The sequence below is a fragment of the Miniopterus natalensis genome, chromosome 8 (assembly GCF_054644295.1).
Source record: "Miniopterus natalensis isolate mMinNat1 chromosome 8, mMinNat1.hap1, whole genome shotgun sequence".
NCBI classification, from domain to species: Eukaryota; Metazoa; Chordata; class Mammalia; order Chiroptera; family Miniopteridae; genus Miniopterus; species Miniopterus natalensis.
The window spans coordinates 2,643,280-2,662,745 of NC_142088.1; the positions used below are offsets into that span (position 1 = coordinate 2,643,280).

The window sequence follows — 19,466 nt, forward strand, 5'->3', positions numbered from 1 at the left end:
GCCTCTGGCACCCGCTGGGATCTGAGAGAACTGAGCTCAGGTGTAAGCGTTGGTCTTAAGGAGCCCGTGTCCGTTTCTGGCTGGGACGCACAGCCCCGCGGGCAAGGCCAGCAGGACGCGTGGCTGGGGGGTGGAATTTCGGGGTACGATTTGTGCGTAAATCCGGGGATTCTCGCTCGCTGGGGACACTCTGGTGCACAGAGTTCAGAAACAGTGAGAATGGAAGCTGTAGTTCTCTTGTTCAGTTTGCAAAACAAACAAATCTGTCGTGCCCATCGGGTGCCTCGTGGACGCCACGCCGGCAGGTTCGAGGGCCGAGAACCTGTACTCTCCTCAAGAGAAACCCAGTTCTTGGTGGGAACACAGAACATCACGGGGACGGTGCTGCCGCAGCCACAGGGCACAGGGGAGGGGGAGATGCCGACTACTACACACGGTTAGACAGGAACTACGATGGCAGCTCTGAACAGGAGGGCGGAGCGGAGCAGCACTGACAGGCGTTAGCGCCACACAGGTTAGTGAGAAGCCACGAGAGACCCTGCAGGCCGAGGGGGGACGGCGGCCCCGCGGAGGTGGCAAGGGCAGGCCCCTGCCACCAGCACCTCCTAGCACCACCCCAGGCCACCCGGCCAGGTGCCCCCTGGGTGGAGGGAGAGACCACCACTCTGGGTCCCTCGGCACCTCCAACGGAAACCGCCTTCCGAGATTCTGGGCTGAGCCCGTGCCAGGAAACCCGCACCGGGATTCTGAACGGTCTCTGAGAGGAGCCTGCTCTCCTGTCAGCTTCTTGGCACAGATGCCTTCCCGAGGCTCCATCTAAGTCCCCAATACCCGGATGTTGGAGAGCCAGCCGGCGGGACCTCCTGCCCACCCCGAGCCTGTGCGCCGGGTCCTCTGCTGCCCAGAGTCACATTTCCCTCCCCCACCAGTGGCCCGACGAGGGGACTTTCCATCCCAGAGTCCAGGGTCTGAGCCATCCCAGCACCCGAGAAGCAGACCCTGGGGCCCCCACCGACGGTGGGCCGCTGTGTGAGTCTGCAGGGGGCAGCCAGGAGCTGACCTGAGCCAGCACCCACGGGAGCACACGCACCCACGCACGCACGTGCACACACAGGTACACGCGCACACGAGTCCACTCCCACGCTCCTTTGGGGGCACTGATGTGAGAGGTGAAACACGCTTGCTTTCTTGGGGGTCCGTTTGCTCAATAATAGAAAACAAAGACAACTTTCCAACATTAAAATGAAACAGATCATCTCTCCTGTGGATCCCCTTCACCACTGTCTGCAGAGGGGCCAGAAGGAAACACACCTGACGGGGGAACGGACGGACGGTCCGCACCTGCGTCCAGACGAGCAACTGCCGCTTCCGGCAGCAGGAGGGTCTGCAAACGGCTCGCCGACCCCAAATGGCCGGCTCCTCGCAGGTGAGAGGAGGTAACACCCCCTCCTGGCCAGGCTGCTGTGACTAGAGAATGAGCCTGGAAACTCCTGGCACAGGACAGAGCCCCCAACCCCCGCCCGGCGCGGCAGCCGGGAGACTGACTCTGCACCAGCTGCACACAGGCCCTGGAGCTGCGCACACCTCGCTCGGGGGCTTCTGGCCTCAGAACTGAGGGGATACATTTCTGCTTCAGCGAGGGGTCGGTGATACTTTGTTACAGCAGCCCTGGGAAACTAACGCACCCTCGGCCTGGTTACAAGCTTCTGCCTTCCTCTCCCCGTTCACCTGGAGGTCGTGCTCCCTCCTCCCTTCTTTCCCTCCCTTTGTCTGTCTGTCTGTCTCTCTCCCCCCTTTGCTTGCTATGGGCTCTGGCACCTTGAGCCAAGGACTTCAGACTAACTTTCATCCCCTCTATGAGGAGGGGCCGTTCTTTTCTCTGTCAGGCCCCTTCCAACGCTAAAATCACTCCCTTATAGCCCCTCTAAGATACACTGTATCTTATCAATATTTTACACTTGCAAACAGCAGCCACCTGCAGTTGGCTTGTACAACTTTTTCTGGTATTATACGTGCATCAAGAAACAAAATTAAATGCTCATATCCATTTGCCACGGACCCAAAGGTTTAGTAATTTAGTTAAAACCCGGCCAGGTGCTCGAGCACCCGGCTGTGAGAAAGAATGTGATTAGTGAAATTTACATACAACGAACAAGTCCGACCACTGCTGTCAGTGGGCTCACCTGGGCCGTGGCCGGTGGGTGCTGGACAACACGGCCTCGCAGGTGAGTCAACAGAATTTAAAATCCGTTTTCTCGGGTCACCTGGAGAACCACAGAGGGAAAGCCTCAGGCTGAAGGCGGGTGGGGCGCCAGGCTGGTCCGCGTCCAGCGGGGCCACCGCTGCCGTTATTTCAAGTTCAAACCGTGGTCTCACCCCAGCTAACTAGTCCTGTTCTACGAAAATTTAGAGGGCACCGCCAAACTCGACACCCGATTTTATTTTTGATGCAGATTTTTAAATGCCTATTTTATAACCCAATTTCCAATGATTTTCCTGCAGGTCTCTCGCACCCAACTTGTATTCCCAGCACTGAGCACGCAGCCTGGCCCGTGGCCCTCACGATAAGTGTGTCACTCGAATGCTGCTCCGCCCTCTCCGGCTGCCAAGTATTATGACACCACATTACATGACTCAGGGATAACTATGTTTAGAAAGCGTCCCCCGACCCCGGCACCAGGAGGCATCGGCCAGTGCGTGACTCAGCACACGCCTGCGCACAGCTGCGCGGGGAGCGAGGCCGCGGGCAAGCGCAGCCGGGCGCCAGGGCTCCCAGACATCGAGATGAGAAGGGAAAGGGAGGCCCCTTCACCGAAATCTGCTCCCGCCAAAGACGTGGCAAGGTCATCGGAGGGGACCAGGCAGGGAGATGTGCTGGACAGAGCCACAAGTCCCTCTGGGCTTGGCTGTCCTGAGTGTCCCTGGACAGCGGAAGCAACTGCTCTCGCCTGGTCTGAGAACACAGGCGCCGCCCTTCTGGCCTGAGCTCAACCTCGCGTTCAATTTATTACGTTTCTGGTTTCCCCAAAGGCAAGTGGTCAGAAAACTGCCCCGGGATCGTCTGCCCTGGAGCTCACCTTCCAAAGTGAGCCAAGGTCTTCATGTCCTCCCCACACAGGTGACAGGAACAGGGACGCTGACACGCGTGTGTTGTGACCACACACGGGAAGGACAGAGCTGTTTTGTTTTTAAACATCTCTGAGAAAGACTTGAATGAAGGGCGTCCCTTACGGCCCACCCGGACCCGGTTACCCTAAAGGTGCCGAGGTCACTGTCCCGAGCCCTGGCTCCGGCCGGCGGAACCGGCTCTGAGTCTGGGAAGCTGGAGGTGGCGCCGTGTCCTCGGGAGCTCAGACTCGCCGGCAGAGCTGCGCGGAGCCGGGTGGCCGCAGGGCGAGCCCGCGGAGAGGCAGGGCCCCGCTGTGTGTCCGCCTGCTCTCAGGGGAGGGCGGACGGACTTTTCCTATTCCAGAGCAGAGAAAACAGACTCTGCGCACACAGCGCCACAGACGCCGGATGTTTCCGCTGCTCTCATCTCGCTGGCTGGCCCGAGAGCCGCGAGCGCGTCATGAACCGCGAGCGAGCCTCCGCCCGAGCTCACGGAGCGCCTCTGCCTGTGGCGCCGCAGCTCCCGGGCAGGCCAGGGGTGCGCCCGACGCCAGTGGGGCGCCCGTGGCCGGCACGCGGCGGGGTCCCAGAGCCTCTGCTCTCCCGAGGTTCTGCTAAGACAAGTTCCACACAGCACAACACGGTCACACGTGAGCGCAGCCTTCCGGTGACTGTCCCCGCGCATGGGGTGACACCGAGAGCGCCGGGGCCCCGCCTTTTCCTGAGGCTACTCGCCGCCCAGCACGGGGCCGGCTCCAGCTCCAGGCTCATCCCTGTGCTTGGAAAAGTAAAAAGAAACCCACCCGCCCCTCAGTGTCTCACTTTCTCACTGTTCATCTTTACTGTCCGGCCCGAGAATGAATGTCCCCCTCGCGTTTCAAATTCCCCTTGTCCCGCCTCCCTTTTCCGTAAAGTGGCGGGGGGGGGGGGGGGTGTTCTTCGGGCCTGACCGGGACGCGGGCCATCGGCCGCGATCCTCCCCCAGGTGCGAGCCGGTCTCGGGCCCGGGCTCGGGCACTGGACAGTTTAGAGATTCCCGGCCCAACAACGTTCTTAACATCTGCCTAAACTTCTGTTCTTCTTACCGAGCCGGTGACAGAAACAATACTGCAAGTCGCACCGCTTCCTAACTGTTCACGGCACGTGGGACGAAAGGGGTGCATTGAAAAGAACCATGAATCATTTTATTTCTCCCTCGGAGAATAGAAAAATATTTTAATCACAACCGTGCCGGGACTTTCTTCAAACCAAAGTACCGCAGTCAGGGGCTCAGGAGCAGCGAGACTGGGAGGTTCGTACTGTGACATTTGAAAGAAATGCTGGACCGCATTTTATTTTTACTCCGGGGAAAACTATGGGTAACGTTTCAGTTTACGAACTGAGCTGGATCCCATTTCATTTCCTCTGCCAAATTTTTAAAACGTACACTGATTTTTTTTTTTTTTTAAAGTAACTACTATAAACTGTACTGACAATAGGGACCTAATGCGTGGTGACTGCCATGAGCTTCTGTGGGCGACGCTCGGGGCCGCAACTGCGGTGATGCGAGGACCTCAGGCGCAGGCTTCAGCTCCCGGGCCCTAAGGTGGACGAGCCCCCGGCTATTCCCCGAAACCAGACAGAGGGACCCGGGGGTCAGACCCCAGAGCCGTGCTCAGACCTGAGGAAACGACTCTCAGCTGCCTCACCCTTCAGTCGGCTCCCAGCCCCCCGGCCCCCTAACCCCGGTGTCCGGTGACTGTGCCCTAGAGAACCTGTCCCCTACTCGCCATCGGGAGCTCGGGCTTCAGGGAATCAGCTTCCCGCTCTCCTGGTGGCGCCGTTCACGATAAAAAAGACCGTTTCTCCACCGCAGTTCTCGGTGTCCGTCTAGTGTTTGTCTCCAAAGCGTTAGAAAGGGCCCTTTCTGGCCAAAAACACTTTGTAAGGAATAAATTGTGAAAAAGGAACAGAAGGGACTCTGCTAAAAACGGAGTTTCTGACATGGAGAAGTGGCTTGAAATAAGTTCAATGAGATAAAAAAGACAGAAATAAAGCATTTAAAGAGAAGTTAATTGGCAGGAAGACAGAAAAAACGAACCTCACTAAAGGGTAAATGGTATTTCTGACAACAAATCCCCAACCAAAGAACCGAAAGCCTACTCAGGGAGAAAATGCAAAGGAATTTTCCTGAAATGCAGGAAGATCTGAGTCGGCCGATCCGCACGGTGCTCCAGGAAAAAGCCACAGACCCAACCTCACTCTGACGACGGGACAGCGAGGCCGGGTGGCGACCTCGAGGAGAGCCGCGCGGTGGAGCCTCCAGGAGCCTTCCACGCAGCCGCGGTTCTGAATCAGGCTCGGAAGGCGAACCGGTCACAGCGATGGGCCCCCCCGTCCCCCAAATCTAATTTACAACCAAGGCCTCGGGCCGTCTGCTGGAAATGCTCCAACCCCTCCGCTGCGCCCGTCCCCGGGTGTCTGCTGCTGACCGTGAGGCAGCTCGAGTGGCGCGTTAATGAAATATATTTAGTCTCGAGCATCTGTCTCTTCGGGAGATAATGCACCTGAGGCTATTTGTTGGCTTTATTTTTAGCACTCTGCACATTTGTTATAAGTGTTAGGAAAAAATAATAAGGTTGCCCTGGCCGCCGTGGCCCAGTGGTTAGTGGCACCGAAGGGCCTCGGGTATGATTCCCAGTCAAGGCCACGTACCCAGGTCGCAGGCTCGGTCCCCGGCCCCGGTCAGGGCACATGTGGAGGCAACTAATCGATGTGTCTCTCTCCCCCCCACACACACTCTCTCCAAATAGCAATGGAAAAATATCCTCGGGTGAGGATTAACAAAAACAAATACTTTAAAAAATAATAATTAATAATGGTAATAAAGTCAACTTACAGACAGCACTGCGGATTCGGGAGAAAGAGCCCAGCCCCCCCCCCCCCCCCCCCCCCCCCCCCCCCGCCTGGCTTTCTTTCCTTTTTTGAAGGAAAAGTTAAAAACGGAGTGGCGGCCACCTGGGGTCTGTGACAGGCCGCGCGGCGAATATTCAGCACGTGAGTTAGAAACTCGAATTCCATGGCAAGCGTCACTCGCGATTCTCGTCAGCGGCATTAATAAATACGGCACTAATAGCCGAGGAGCGATTTTCATCCGATCCTCTGTACGGAAAGTGAGCGACAGCTGTGAAATTCCCATCCGAGGCGTGAAGGTCACACGAACACTAACCGAGTCTCCGCGAAGCTCGAGAGTAACAGCGGTGAGCACCCCAGGAAGGCCTGGGGGGCAGGGAGCCACCCCTCCTGTCACCAGGAGGTACCGGGGCAACGTCCTCAGCTGGGGGAGCGGCGTCTGGTCCAACACTGTGTGTATCACACACACACCGTTACGGGTCAGATTCTACCCCCAAAAAAGTTACGCTCAAGTCCAAACCCCCAGGACCTGAAGGGGCCTTATTTGGAAACAGAGTCTTTGCAGACGTGATCAAGTTAAGATGACGTCGTATTAGAGGCGGGTGGACCCTACCTCCAGGGACCGGTGGCCTCGTGAGAAGAGGGGGATCTGGACACGGCGACAAAGCCGTCTGGTGACGGAGGCAGCGGCCGGAGTGACGCATCTACCAGCCAAGGACGCCGAGGGTTGCTGGCAACCCGCAGCGGCGAGGGGAGGGGCAGGGCACAGGCTCTCCCTCGGAGCCAGGGGGAATCGGCCCTGCTGCCCCTGGTCTCACCCCTCTGGCCTCCAGGGCCGTGAGGATAAGTTTCTGTTGTTTTAAGCCACAGGGTTTGGGGTCATCTGTTACGGCAGCCCCAGGACCCCAAACGCACACACGTCTCTCTCCCTGACACACACACACACACGCGCACGAGTAAAAGCACATCTGCCTGTACAAAAACCTTCCCCCCCCTTTGGGTTACGCTCATGGAATCCCAAACTTCCTGCTGAGTTACCTACTTTCGCCTTGTTAATCCCCTACTTTAAAAAACACAGAATATTTAAATCCATCATCAAATTGTATCTTTAAAATGATCTAAATTGAAACAGCTCTCTTTGCTACAGAAATAAAACATCAACCAAAATCGCACAATTAAAACACAACAAATAATATCCTCCGAGATCCAGCTAAAATCAACCCGATGAAACCTGTGCTCCGGTGAAGGTTGGGGGGTCACCAGAGTTTTCTACGGGGGGGGGGGGAGCGAACTAAAGCAGGGAGGCCCTGAGCCCTCCACCCTGCCAGCAAGCTAAAGGTCCCTGTCCCAGGTCAGAGGAACATTGAAAGGTATTTACACGTTAATGAAATCAAAAGAACCGTCCTGTGTAGACGCGAGCAGCACAGGGAGTGCCAATGGGCTACATGGCCGGGGGTCCCTGCCCCGCCAGCAGCGACACACCTTTCATCTGAAGTCACTGCCCACGAGTGGCCAGAGGCAGGCGAGGACTCCCGCAGACCCGGGAGGAAGCGGTAACAACGCCGAGAAACGGGAGGGTCCCCCGGGTCACCAAAGTCCCACCCCTTGGCCCGGCGCCCACTGCGCCGCCATGGCCGGGGTCCAGCCTGACCCTGGGCCCCACAGGCAGTCCGCTGGGGCTGAGCTCTGATCGGCCGGAGGGGAGGCCCAGGGCTCGGCCGCTTCCACACGCCCGGGGGAGACACGGTCCTGCCCAGCGCCGGACGTCCCGCAGGGGCACCGCCGGCACGGAGGCCCTCGGCAGAGCGCCCACCGCTCGGCACCTACGGGCCCCGGGGCCGTGAGGAAGAACTTCTGTGGCAAGACAGCCAGGAACCAAGGCGTCTCCCTCTCGTTTTCTGTTAGAAACAAGCTCTGCTCCTGCCCGCTGCCCTGTGGAGACCCGCCCGGGGCGCGAGGACAGGATGTGGGAGTCAGTTTCCGGGTCCCCTTAAGCGGGACAAAGGCACGGCCACCTGCCCGGTTCCGGGCAGGCAGAGGGGCCGGCCCCTGGGGAACAGGGACTCAGGGGGCTTCGGGGCTTCCCCCAAAGGCAGCACCGGAGGCCCTGAGGCGGGTCCACTGGGTGCACCTGGGTGGTGCCGCTGCAAGCTCCCAGCACCCCACCCCGACCTGGAGCCAGTCGGTGGGAGGGGGTGGCCAGGTGACAGGTGAGCCCCTGAGCTTGGGGGAGAGACCTCGGCCCATCCTCCTGGCCCAGGGCCACAGAGAGATGAGGTGTTTCCACCACGCAGGTGAGGGAGGAACATCGTTTTGTGCACAAAATGCTTCTCTACCCTTTAAACTCACGCATGCAAAACACTGTACACGGTGCCACAGATTCAGCTGAGTAAAACGTGTTACCTGAAAAAAAAAGTGTCTGGGCTATCAGAGATCGCAGTTTGGGGACAATTTTTACTTTTGATGAAATGAACATTGAAGAGAAGTGCCTTCATGCTGATTAAAATGCCAAGCAAAGACATCACAGTCAGGCCCAAAGGAGACAGAACAAACTGTGACCGCGCAAAGGGACAAGGGCACAGTCACGACCAAGACAGACGGGGGGAGGGCGAGCCGTCACTGAGCCAGACCGCGGGAGACTCGGGTACCAGCCGCGCCAGACACCGCAGGTGAGAGAAGCTGGGGCGTCCCGGGGGGGTGCAGGCAGCTTTCCTAGACCAGGTGGTCACTTCACCTGCACTCGGGTTACCCGGATGCTCAGCAGCTGGTGGCATCAGCCCATACAGTAGCCACCCCCGAGCAACAGTAGAAAACCTCACTCCAGGAAAATCAAAGCCAGGCCCGGACACAGAGGAACAACCGCAGGCGCAGACCCCGGGGGAAGCTCTCGCCCCCCCCCCCTCGCCCGGCCAGGCCACACCGCAGCCCCCGATGCATACTCCAGCCAGGCCGCGAGTTCAAGCACCGACTCCCACCTTCGGGCCTCCGAGTAAACCTCCGAGCTTCCTAAATCATCCTAAACCATCCCTCCAGCCTGGTTCATGCAAAAAGCCGGCCTCTCCTGATGGGACCACCGCGCGGCTTTGGCGTGTTTGCAAAAGTCCGCAAATTAACGGTAGAGCCCCGAGCAGATTTGGCCACAGAATCCGCCCCTCCACACTCCTCTCAACGGTTCCACAGTCCCCGGGACAGGAGTTAAACACCAAACACATGTTACAGGAAACATGGGAAGCTAGACTACTGCTAAAGACACGTCTAAGGGACGAAACAGGGTGAGATGTTTAACTTAAAGAAAAGGCAAAATGAAAGCAACGGGATGGAGCACAGGACAAGGAGGGGAGGGAACACTACAGTACAGAGCCGCCTCTCCTCTCTCCAAACAAGACAAGCGCTACCATGAAGAAAGGGCATAGTTACCTGCATCCATATCTGCAAAGAATGGAACAGCCAGTAAGAAAAAGAAGGAACCAGAAATTCAGTGTCTTAGAGTTGGATTTTACAAGGTTACACGGAGAGAAAATATAATTTAGAAAATCTGCCTGTGCGCTACACCTGGATTAGGGGCACGGGGGCTGCATGGGTTCCTATCGTTACTGCCATACTCTTGTTTAAGGCAGGAAATAAAATATGGACACGTTAACTGAAGCAGGAAAAGCCTCACGGCAAGCCAAATGTCTTATTCGCATGCAAAACGATCATTAAATGTTTATCACACAGTATAAAGGGGGAAACATATTCCAGGTGGGTCATCTGAATGGCTCATATCTACGACTACGTCACAGGACATACGAAGTATGTATAAACTCAATATTCAGCCTGGCCCACACGGCTCAGTGGCTGAGCGTCGACCTATGAACCAGGAGGTCACAGTTCGAATCCTGGTCAGGGCACATGCCCGGGGTTGCATCAATAAAAACATATTTTAAAATAAAATGTTAAACTCAACATCTAGGTTGGAGAAATGGCAGAGCAGTATTTAAGTGAGTAAGACCAGATTGACGATTGAAAGGACAGAACTATCAGGGAAGAAATAAATTCAAGAGGATTGATTTCATGGTTCTACCCTTGCTCCGAATGCCACAGAGACTATCATCGGTCAGCTACACATACTACAGAAGAAACAATGTATCCAAGGATTTCTACTGCTTGGTGCTCTGTTACTGTCTTGACATGTGATACATCAATGTAACGATTTAGGATTCACTACAGAAACATTTAAAACACTAAGCTCTCCTAGGCCAGGCCTGCAGCGTACCTTCGGGGGACTCCTCCTGGACGTAGGTGCCGGTCAGGTAGCGGTGCACCAGAGCCGACTTGCCGCTGGCCAAGTTGCCCACGATGCCCTGCAACAAAGCAATGGACGGTTGTTAAGGACCGGGACATCAGTCTATTCGGCCATCTGCGCGTGGAGGGAGGTAAAACGTGTGGGGAGTCTACGCGTAATCACAGCCAGGCACTGGCCACAAGGTCAGAGATGGGCTCAGGGTGTCCTACTGCTGGGGGAGGGGGGGGGGGGAATTGAGGCCCCTGAGTTACCATCCCCCTCTCACCCTTGCAGGGTGTGAGTCGGGGTTGTGTGCCGTTAATCCTCCACGGCCTGAGCGAGGTACATACGATGTGCGACATGGGCCACGGAGGCGTACAGAGAACACGGGATAGGGGCATTCTGGTGCATCCCGTCAGGAGGAAGGTGCAGTTACCTGCGCCCCATTTGGAGTCCAGGCACTCCAGGGACAACACATGGTCTCCAACCGAGTGCCGGGGCTCACTGTCTGCAGACACACCGCCAGCGGCAGGTCTGTGACCCCCCACACTGACACTGTCCCACCGCCCATTCGTGTGGCACCCCACCCTGCTTCACCCAACCTCAGTTTGGGATGGTCCTCCTGCTCCCCTCTGCACACTGTGACTGCTGAGGGCATTCCTGGCCAAGTCCCCCACTGCACTGAGCTCCCCGAAGACTGAGAACTATGCCTCTGGATGCCGGAGAGGTCACCACTCTGAATCCCTGCACTGAAGAGTTTCTGCCCAACAAAGTGCCTGGTAAATATGGGAGGGAGGGAGGGACAGATGGAGGGATGGAGGGATGGAGGGAGGGATGGAGGGAGGGAGGGACAGATGGAGGAGGGAGGGAGGGACAGAGGGAGGGAGGGAGGGACAGAGGGAGGGAGGGAGGGAGGGAGGGAGAGAGGGACAGAGGGAGGGAGGGAGGAAGGGAGGGACAGAGGGAGGGAGGGAGAGAGGGAGGGACGGAGGGAGGGAGGGAGGGAGGAAGGGAGGGACAGAGGGAGGGAGGGAGAGAGGGAGGGACGGAGGGAGGGGGGAGGGAGGGAGGGAGAGAGGGAGGGAGGGAGGGAGGAAGGGAGGGAGGGAGGGAGGGAGGGAAGGTGGGTCAGACGGAAGGAAGAGAGACTGGTTGCTTGGCTAAGCCGATGATGAAGCCAGTAACTAGAAGAACGGGAGAGAAGACACCGGCATGAAAGTGCCAGTTGAACCTGGCCTTCCTGTATCCTGTGCCCTGCCTGCCCTCCAGCCTCCCACCCTCCCAGCCCCCACACGGCACCCTAACAGGCCCTGCCGTCTCCAAACACTAGGCCTTCCCACACTGACCACTGCCCGAAATACCCCTCCTGCTCATGGGTCCGCAAGCAGCCCAGACGCCCCCTCCGCGGGAAGCCTTCCTGACGCCACAGCCTTGGGGGGGGGGGGCGGCTCCATGCTCCTTGGTGCCCTCCTCTCGTGCCTCTTGGGATTTTCCTCTTTACCAGCATCAGTATGGGTCCGATCCTCCAGGGCTGACAAGTCCCTGAGGGCAGGGGCCGTGTCCCCTTTGTTCCTGGGCTCTCTGTGCCCCGGCACTGCACCCAGCCCAAGGCAAGCTCCCGGGACACTGGCTGAATGAGTGACCCGGCGCCAGCGAGTATAAACGGCCGCGGCTGGACCAGGCTCCGCAGGCAGATCCTAAATGAAGCTGTCTCCCCTCCCGCTTTGACGCAGGTCTCCCTTTACCTGCGGCCTTGATAATCCGAGAGGTTCTACCTATTAATTATTCTTTCGCTCCAGGGCACCTGCTGTTTGTCAGCTTCACGCTGAGAAAATCCAAAACAGCGTGCCACAGAATTAAATTTTTAATTAAGATTAGAGTTCCTCTCTCCCGAGGAGAACACTCGGAATCGGTCTCTGGGCAGCCCGTGTCTCCCGTGAGCGGCAACCGCTCTGCCTTCCTCCCTACGAGCCACGGCGTGCAAAGGACCGGCTGACCACTCAGGACGGGGGGGCACGTCCGGCCACAGGCCATGCATGGCCCAAAGAATCCTTTGGCCGGGCCCTGCCGAGGCCTCACCGAAGAGAAGCAGCTCCAGCCGTCACATTAGGGGCGAGTTCATTAAATGTTTCACCAAATAGAGCAGGCTTTTTAAAAATATATATATATCTTTACTGATTTCAGAGCAGGCTAATTTTTAAGTTGATAATTTTGTATGGCCTGAGAATGACGTTATAAATATCCAAATGGCCGGAAAAAGGTTCCCCACCCGTCTCAGAAGCCAGCCAGGCAGTCCTGGGGGCGCGCGGGAGGGTCTCGGCGGGTCTGAATGGCCCCGTCACAGGCCTCCTTACACTCGCGCACACGGGCATCGTCCTGACCTGAACCACAGGCGGAACCAACTGTGCAGACGGCCAAAGGAACGAACGGAAAGCGTTCACTGCAAAGCTCTGCTGGCCCCGTGGCTGCCGCTGTACAGACGGGAGAAGGCAGTGGGTGCGGCCGGGTCTGCAGGCCCCCCGGGGGCAACGAGGCAGGCGGGCCAGGGTCCCGTCAAGGACAGGTGGCCAAGGTCACCACCACCGGCCCCTCATCCTACGGGTCCCTCGTCCTCGGGCGGGTGCCACAAGCCTCCAGCTGCCCCCTCCAGAGAGGAAAGAGTGCGCGGGCTCTCCCCAGATCTCCCTGCGTCCCAGATTCCACCCCTCCCCTGCTGAACGCGTGGTTTGCTAAAAGGGAAATCAAGGCTGTTAGTAAAAATCCCAGGTGGGAATTCAACCGGAAACACAGAAATCGGGCCGACAGGTGGCCACGGAACATACCGCTCTCCAGGCGGGACTGCCACAGTGTCCTCACGCTTCCTGCCAGACACAAGCAGCAAGCGTGCACCTGGCACAGGGACCGGAGTTCGGATCCACGGTGGCACCAAAAGCAGCGGTCACGGATCATCTAACCCTAACACAACTTCGGGACACACAAGGCATGGTGCCACTGCTCTTGGAAAGAAAGCAAACACTGGGGTGTTTTCTCCAACAGGATCCAAGAGGTGGATTGTGAAACGTTACATAAAGAGTCGGCCTGAGGCTCCCTATTGTGTCGCTTAATTGTGTTTGTGAAACAGAGTCAGGGGCCCCGAAGGCGCTGCCCTAAGGCCACCTGTCTCGGGGTGCTGGACGAGGGCAGGAGACAATGGCAGCCCTGTGGACACACAGAGGCCACCCCCGAACAGAAGGGCACTTTCTGTAGACTCGGAAACGCCTCAGCGCAGACGGACGGGCCAAGGAGGCCGAGCTGGCCGCTGCCTCCACCAGGGGGCGCCGGCGGGGCAGGGCGGCCACACAGCTCAGGGGCCGGAGAACTTCCTCCTGGAGACCTGCGGGTCACTCACATTTCCCCACCCACGGTGGAGTCCAGCCAACCTGCAGGGAGTTATTTCTGGGGGACTTCTGGAGCCCACGCTGCCCCTTAATGCACCGCCGGCCATTTATTTCAGACAACTGCACACTGGCTGCTCAAATACTGGCGGAAAACACGTCTCTGGTCGCGAGCAACCTCGCTACGGGCTGCTCTGGGCATCTGGGCTCTGGCAGAACTTTCAACATCTTTTAACTATCAGAACCGGCCTACGTTAGGGGGTTCAATGCTCGGTGCGCAGGGTCAGTCCGTAACACTGTCACCAGGTGCCCACTGGCCTCAGGGGGGCTATTCCAATTCAAATTAAACAAATACAATTTTAAGCCCTGGCCGATGTGGCTCAGTTGGCTGAGCACTGTCCTGTGCACCGAGAGGTCGCCAGTTCAATTCTTGGTCAGGACACATGCCCAGGTTCCCGGCTCGATCCCCAGTAGGGGCGTGCAGGAGGCAGCCGATCAATGATTCTCATCGATGTTTCTATCTCCCTTCCTCTGTCTCTAAAATCGATAAAAACATATTTTTTAAATTAAATAAATATTAAAAATTCAGCCCCTCAGTTGCACCAGCCACGCCTGAAGTGCTCTGCAGTCACCTGGGGCCAGGGGCCACCATGCCGGACGGTGGAGACGGAGGTGTCCCCGGGGCAGGAAGTTCTCCTGGCCAGGCTGATAGACAAGCTCCAGCTCTCAGCTCACACCCCAGCCCCGGCCTTATGAACTGTCTCCTCGGGCAAGTTCTAACGCCTCCCAGCCTCAGTTCCCCCTTTTGTGGAATGGGGCCGTCAGGGTTAAATGAAGCATTCAAGATGTCCCACGGAGCAGGGGCTTAATAAGCGCAGTCACGTGTCATCGAGACTCCGTCCCGCGTTTTACTCCAATGCAGGACCCTGGCAGCTCTCTGGCCTCACGGGGGCGTATGTGAAACTGGCCAGTCTTTCTGAAAAGCTCCTGGTGACCACACTGCCACCTGTGTGGCATTCGTCTGGCAGGTGTTTCCTGGTCGGGCAGGTGCAGTGGTCACAGAACACGGGCAGGAGGGGGTGGCTGACCCAGGCTGTTTCTGTGGAACCCGGCTTCTGAAACGGGACGGGACGGGACTCGTGGGCCCGTCTCCCACAAGGGAAGACGCCCACTGGCAAGTGCCCGGTGACACCACCAGCCATGGCAGTGGGGACAGCAGGGCTCAGTGACCAGGGTGCCTCCCCACATGTCCTTGTTCTCCTGATGACAAGTCGGGTGACATACGCTCTCTTCAAACTCCGGGCGGTCCTCATTGCATCATCTCGGAACTGAGAAGCCTAGGGGTCCCACCCCACCCCATGTCCAAACAGGGGAAGGTGTGCAAGGGCCTCTGGGAGTCACCGGGGTCACTGGGCAGACAGGCTGGAGCTACTAACAGATGGGGACCTGGGAGGACTGAGCGGGCCCAGTCGGAGCCGAGCCTCCTCAGTGTGGGCTGAACGGAGAGAGTGTCTGCTGTCCTTTTACTGTCAGAGCCCATCGCTGCAGAGGATTAAATATATATACACACACACGGACGTCTACAGACATCTACACACACACACACACAGGTACACGTGTGCATACGTACATGGATACATGCATGCACACACATGTATAAACGCACAGTACATATACAGATACGCATACGCACACATGCACATGAATACATATGCACACACTACACACATATCTACTTACAGATACGCATGAACATGCACACAGTACATGTACATACACATACACATACAGATGTGTGTGCACATGTACACGGATACACACATGAATGCACACACACATACACATGGTGTACATATATACACGTACATAGATACACACAAGCACACACATATACATACGCCATGCAGGGGGCCGGGGCTCAAAGATGTGGCTGCAGAGACCCAGGTCATTTCTCATAAGCCAATTTTAAGCTTTAAATAATCTCACTGAAAGAATGAAGTTTGTAATAAAAACAAAATTCTTCTAATTTGATGCCACCACTTTGTAATGCAGGAACAGTCACATTGTTTTAATGATGAATTCCAAAGCTTGATGAATCGTTATAGAAACTTTCCTCGGCATCTGGCAGAGAATAAATAAAGCCGAGAGAGAGACAGACAGGCAGACAGACAAAGACAGAGAGACAGAGACACACAAACAAGAGCAGACGATGGATGGACCCGCCCTGTGCGCACAGGGCCGCTCTGGCTGGCCGTCCATCTCGGCCTCACAGGCACACTCAGGGCTCCAGCCCCAAACCGCCAGCTGCACACCCAGGACAGGCCCAGAGGCCAGCCCCTCCTCTGGGTCCCAGGGACGCACAGAGCCCTCGGGGTGCAGGCCTGGGTGTGCTCACAGAGCCCCCTTCCCGCAGGTGAGCACAGATAACTGCTAAGGCAGGGGAGCACTCACCACTTTGAGCTCTGGGACCGACCGACTTAACGTCCATTCCTGGCTGTTCACAAAGGCATCTGTAAAACAGGAGGGGACACAGAGTGAGACACACGGCTGAAGGCAAGGTCAAAACACCCTGATGCGCCAGGCCTGACCCCTCCCACTGCGCAGACCGAGCCCCGAGGGCACCCCCAACCCAGAGAAACTGTGACCCCCTGAGCCCACACCCAGTTCCAATTCTAAGCCTGGGCTCTGCCCCTAAACCTAAGGCCCACCCTGCCCATGACTCAAGGGACTGAGACATCCCCTCCCCTCATCTCCCGGCTCCTGCCCAGCCCCACTGGCCCCATCCTGCCCGGGGCCCGCTCAACACAGATGACGGCAACGACTTGACCTCCCACACCCCACACGGGCCACTTCTCGTCGCTGAGACCCCACGACACACCCACACCGTGTGCTATGAACACAGAGTGGCAGCCGCTCTGGCCCCACTGCGCTGACAGCAAACACCTCTGCTTCCCACGGGGTTCACTCTCCACGTATTTTCCACGAATTCAGAAATCTCATCGCCCTATGTTACATCCACAAGGAAGGAAAGTGGCTCCCAAAATGCCTAAGAGTTGAGAAACACCGGGGGTTTCAAAGGGACCCATGAGATTCGAGTGAAATGGACACGGAGGCCAACGGCAGGGCCGGCAGCCCGTGGGGTCCCGCAAGGAAGGACAGGAAACGCGCTCGGAGGAAGCAAGGCCAACGCGGTCCACGGGGACACGGAAGCGGGTGGGTGGCCACGCCACAGAGCCGGCTCCTGGACCTGCGAAGACGGAGGGAGGCTGGCCGGCGCTGGGGTGGAAAGGGGCCCATCGGGGGAGGAAGCTGACCACTGGGCTAGGAGGGGACAGGAGGCCCCAGCAGCTGGGGAAGATACAAGACTCCCAAGAACCCGCATTAGCTGAAGGAGAGGGGAGATTAGTGCTCAGAGACCCACGCTGGGCTCTTGGGGAGCCAGGCACCTGGCCAGCTGGAGAGCAGTGGGCAGAGGAGCACCTGCAGCTCAGAAGGCAAGATGTTCGTGAAAGTGGCGATTGAGGGTCCCCCCTGTCCCCACTGAGGTGAGCAGAGTGCTAAGAAGATGCTCTCCCAGGCACTCGCTTAAATGCCGCTGGATTCGATCTTAACAGTAGACACAGCGACTGCCCGCAGCTCCTTAGCTGTGTTCACTGCGGGCAGCGAGGCCCAGGCCGCCCGGAGCCCTGGGTGATCCTGAGAGCCTAGAAGACACTTAACCGTCTCTTACCGTTAACACGGCACCACTTCCAATTACATTTCATTATTCAAATCGAAATCACAATATTAAAAAGAAATTCTCAAGGAATCCCACGAGCAGGAGGCATGATCTACTAAGAAACTTTTTTCAGCCTGGCCGGGCGTGGCTCAGCGGTTGAGCATCGACCTAGGATCCAGGTGATTGGGGTTTGAATACCGGTCAGGGCACATGCCCGGGTTGTGGGCTCGATCCCCAGTCAGGGCTGTGCAGGAGGCAGCCAATCAATGACTCTCGCATCACTGATGTCTCTCTCTCTCTCTCCCTTCCTCTCTCTGAAATCAATAAAGATATATTTTAAAAAAACACACAAAAACTTTTTTCAAGAATGAAAACCTCAACTAGGAGCTCCTTCGGAACAGAAATCTGAAGACGGTCAGAGGAAAAACTGGACCCTGCAGCAATGGTCAAAAAAGATTCACAGGGATGGGGCTGGGACACAGGGGTGGGCACTCAGAGAGGCAGAAAACCAAAGTCACTGAGCCCTGGGGACGGGGGGGGGGGGAATATTCCACAGGGATCCTTAGCTCTTGTTATTCCAAGTCGATGACCAAAATATCTGAAGTTTAGGAAAACCTAGCACACTGGTACAGGCCACAACGCATACTCGTGGTGTATTATTAGTAGTAGTATTTTGGTCCTTAAAAGAGTTTAAATAACTGCGCGTGGATGCTACAGAAATCCTTCCTAACCTAACCCCGCCCTAAGACAGATAAAGTCCCCACGTGTGAAACGCCCTGTGACCAGCACACGCGGTCCTGCGGCTAAGCCAAGAAGCTGCCAGCGGACATGAGCGGAGGGCGAGGAGCCTGGGTGCCCACAACTGCTGCTGAGCAGCAGAGGACGTGAAATTCCCCGGATCCGGGCCGTCCCTTCACGGCGTCTGTAGCAGTGTTTGTCTGTCGGCTCTTGCTTAGCTGAATTTTTCAATAATCAACTTTCATTTTAATAGTCTTTCCAACTATCTAATTAAATAGAAGTACATGGGCGCTGCCTCCCCCACTCACCCTGGGGTGCCCGGCATGAAGTCCGCCAGCCTCGGCCGTCCCAAGCCAGGGAGGTCACTGAGACGTCACTGTATTTACAACACAGCATTCTGCCCCTGCCTCGGTCCTGGGCAACGGATCGCCAAGCAGTGACCACGTTTACACACCCGCCACCTAGGAGACAGCCGCTGGGGACCGGCGCCGGGGTGTAACCAGCTCCCGTGCTGCCCGGCGAGGAGGAGAGGGCGAGAGTGACGAGGGTGACGGCGGCCCAGTGGACGGGGTGCCTGCTCGGCGCCACCGGCCAGGGCTCGGGCTCGGCCCGGCGCACGGCTCACCTGAGCAGGCCCAGGCGCTGTGGCCACACTACCCAGCACCCCGTAAACTCCTGCTCTTACGTCCGAGTGGTGGGCTTGACTCTGGACTTTTTCTTAAAATGCTTTTTGTTGATTTTAGAGAAAGAGGAAGGAAGAGGGGGAGACAGACACATCGATCGGCTGCCCCCTGCACACCCCCTACTGGGGATCGAGCCCGAGACCCGGGCATGTGCCCTGACCGGGAATCGAACCAGCGACCTCTTGGTTCCTGGGTCCACACTCAACCACTGAGCCACACCAGCTGGGCTTGACCTTGGACTTTTTTAGGGAATCTGAATGCTGGCTCTGAAGCAGGGGGGACAAGCAGCACCAGAGAGACCTCCCCCGCCTCCAGGTAGCCCCCGTCCCCCCCATTCCACCTCTTTTCCAGCCTCAGACAGGTGTGGAGGCCCAGGCACCCCTGCAATCTGCCTCCTGCTGGGGACCAGGGCGAGCCACCAAGCGGGGCTGCTGATGGCAGGGCGTGGGCAACGCAGCCTCCCCGGAGACGGGCTCCGGCTTCTCAGAAATGCGGCTGAGAGCCGCCATCCACGCACCACCCGCACGTCAGCGACAGGAGCCTGGGCTCGGAAGCTGCGCCGCCCTGCTGGCCCCTCGCTGCGCCCCTGAATCCCAGCAGGTCGCCTGCACCCGGCTTGGCTCTGAAACGGACGGGACCCTCTGGAGGACACAGCCTGGAATCCTCGAGGGGTCTCAGGAAAGCAGCTT

General features: G+C 57.4%; 1 protein-coding gene across 5 annotated transcripts in view; it reads right to left on the reverse strand.

Annotated features, from left to right (window-relative positions):
- Window positions 1–19,466, reverse strand: part of AGAP1 (ArfGAP with GTPase domain, ankyrin repeat and PH domain 1) — a 335,462-nt gene that overhangs the window by 208,388 nt on the left and 107,608 nt on the right. For all 5 annotated transcript variants that reach the window (XM_087819495.1, XM_087819494.1, XM_087819498.1 and 2 more), the window contains exons 2-3: window positions 16,090–16,148; window positions 10,256–10,343 (exon numbers count right to left, since the gene is read on the reverse strand). In XM_087819495.1, coding sequence (XP_087675621.1) covers window positions 10,256–10,343; window positions 16,090–16,148 — 147 coding nt within the window. The remainder of the gene's footprint in view (window positions 1–10,255; window positions 10,344–16,089; window positions 16,149–19,466) is intronic.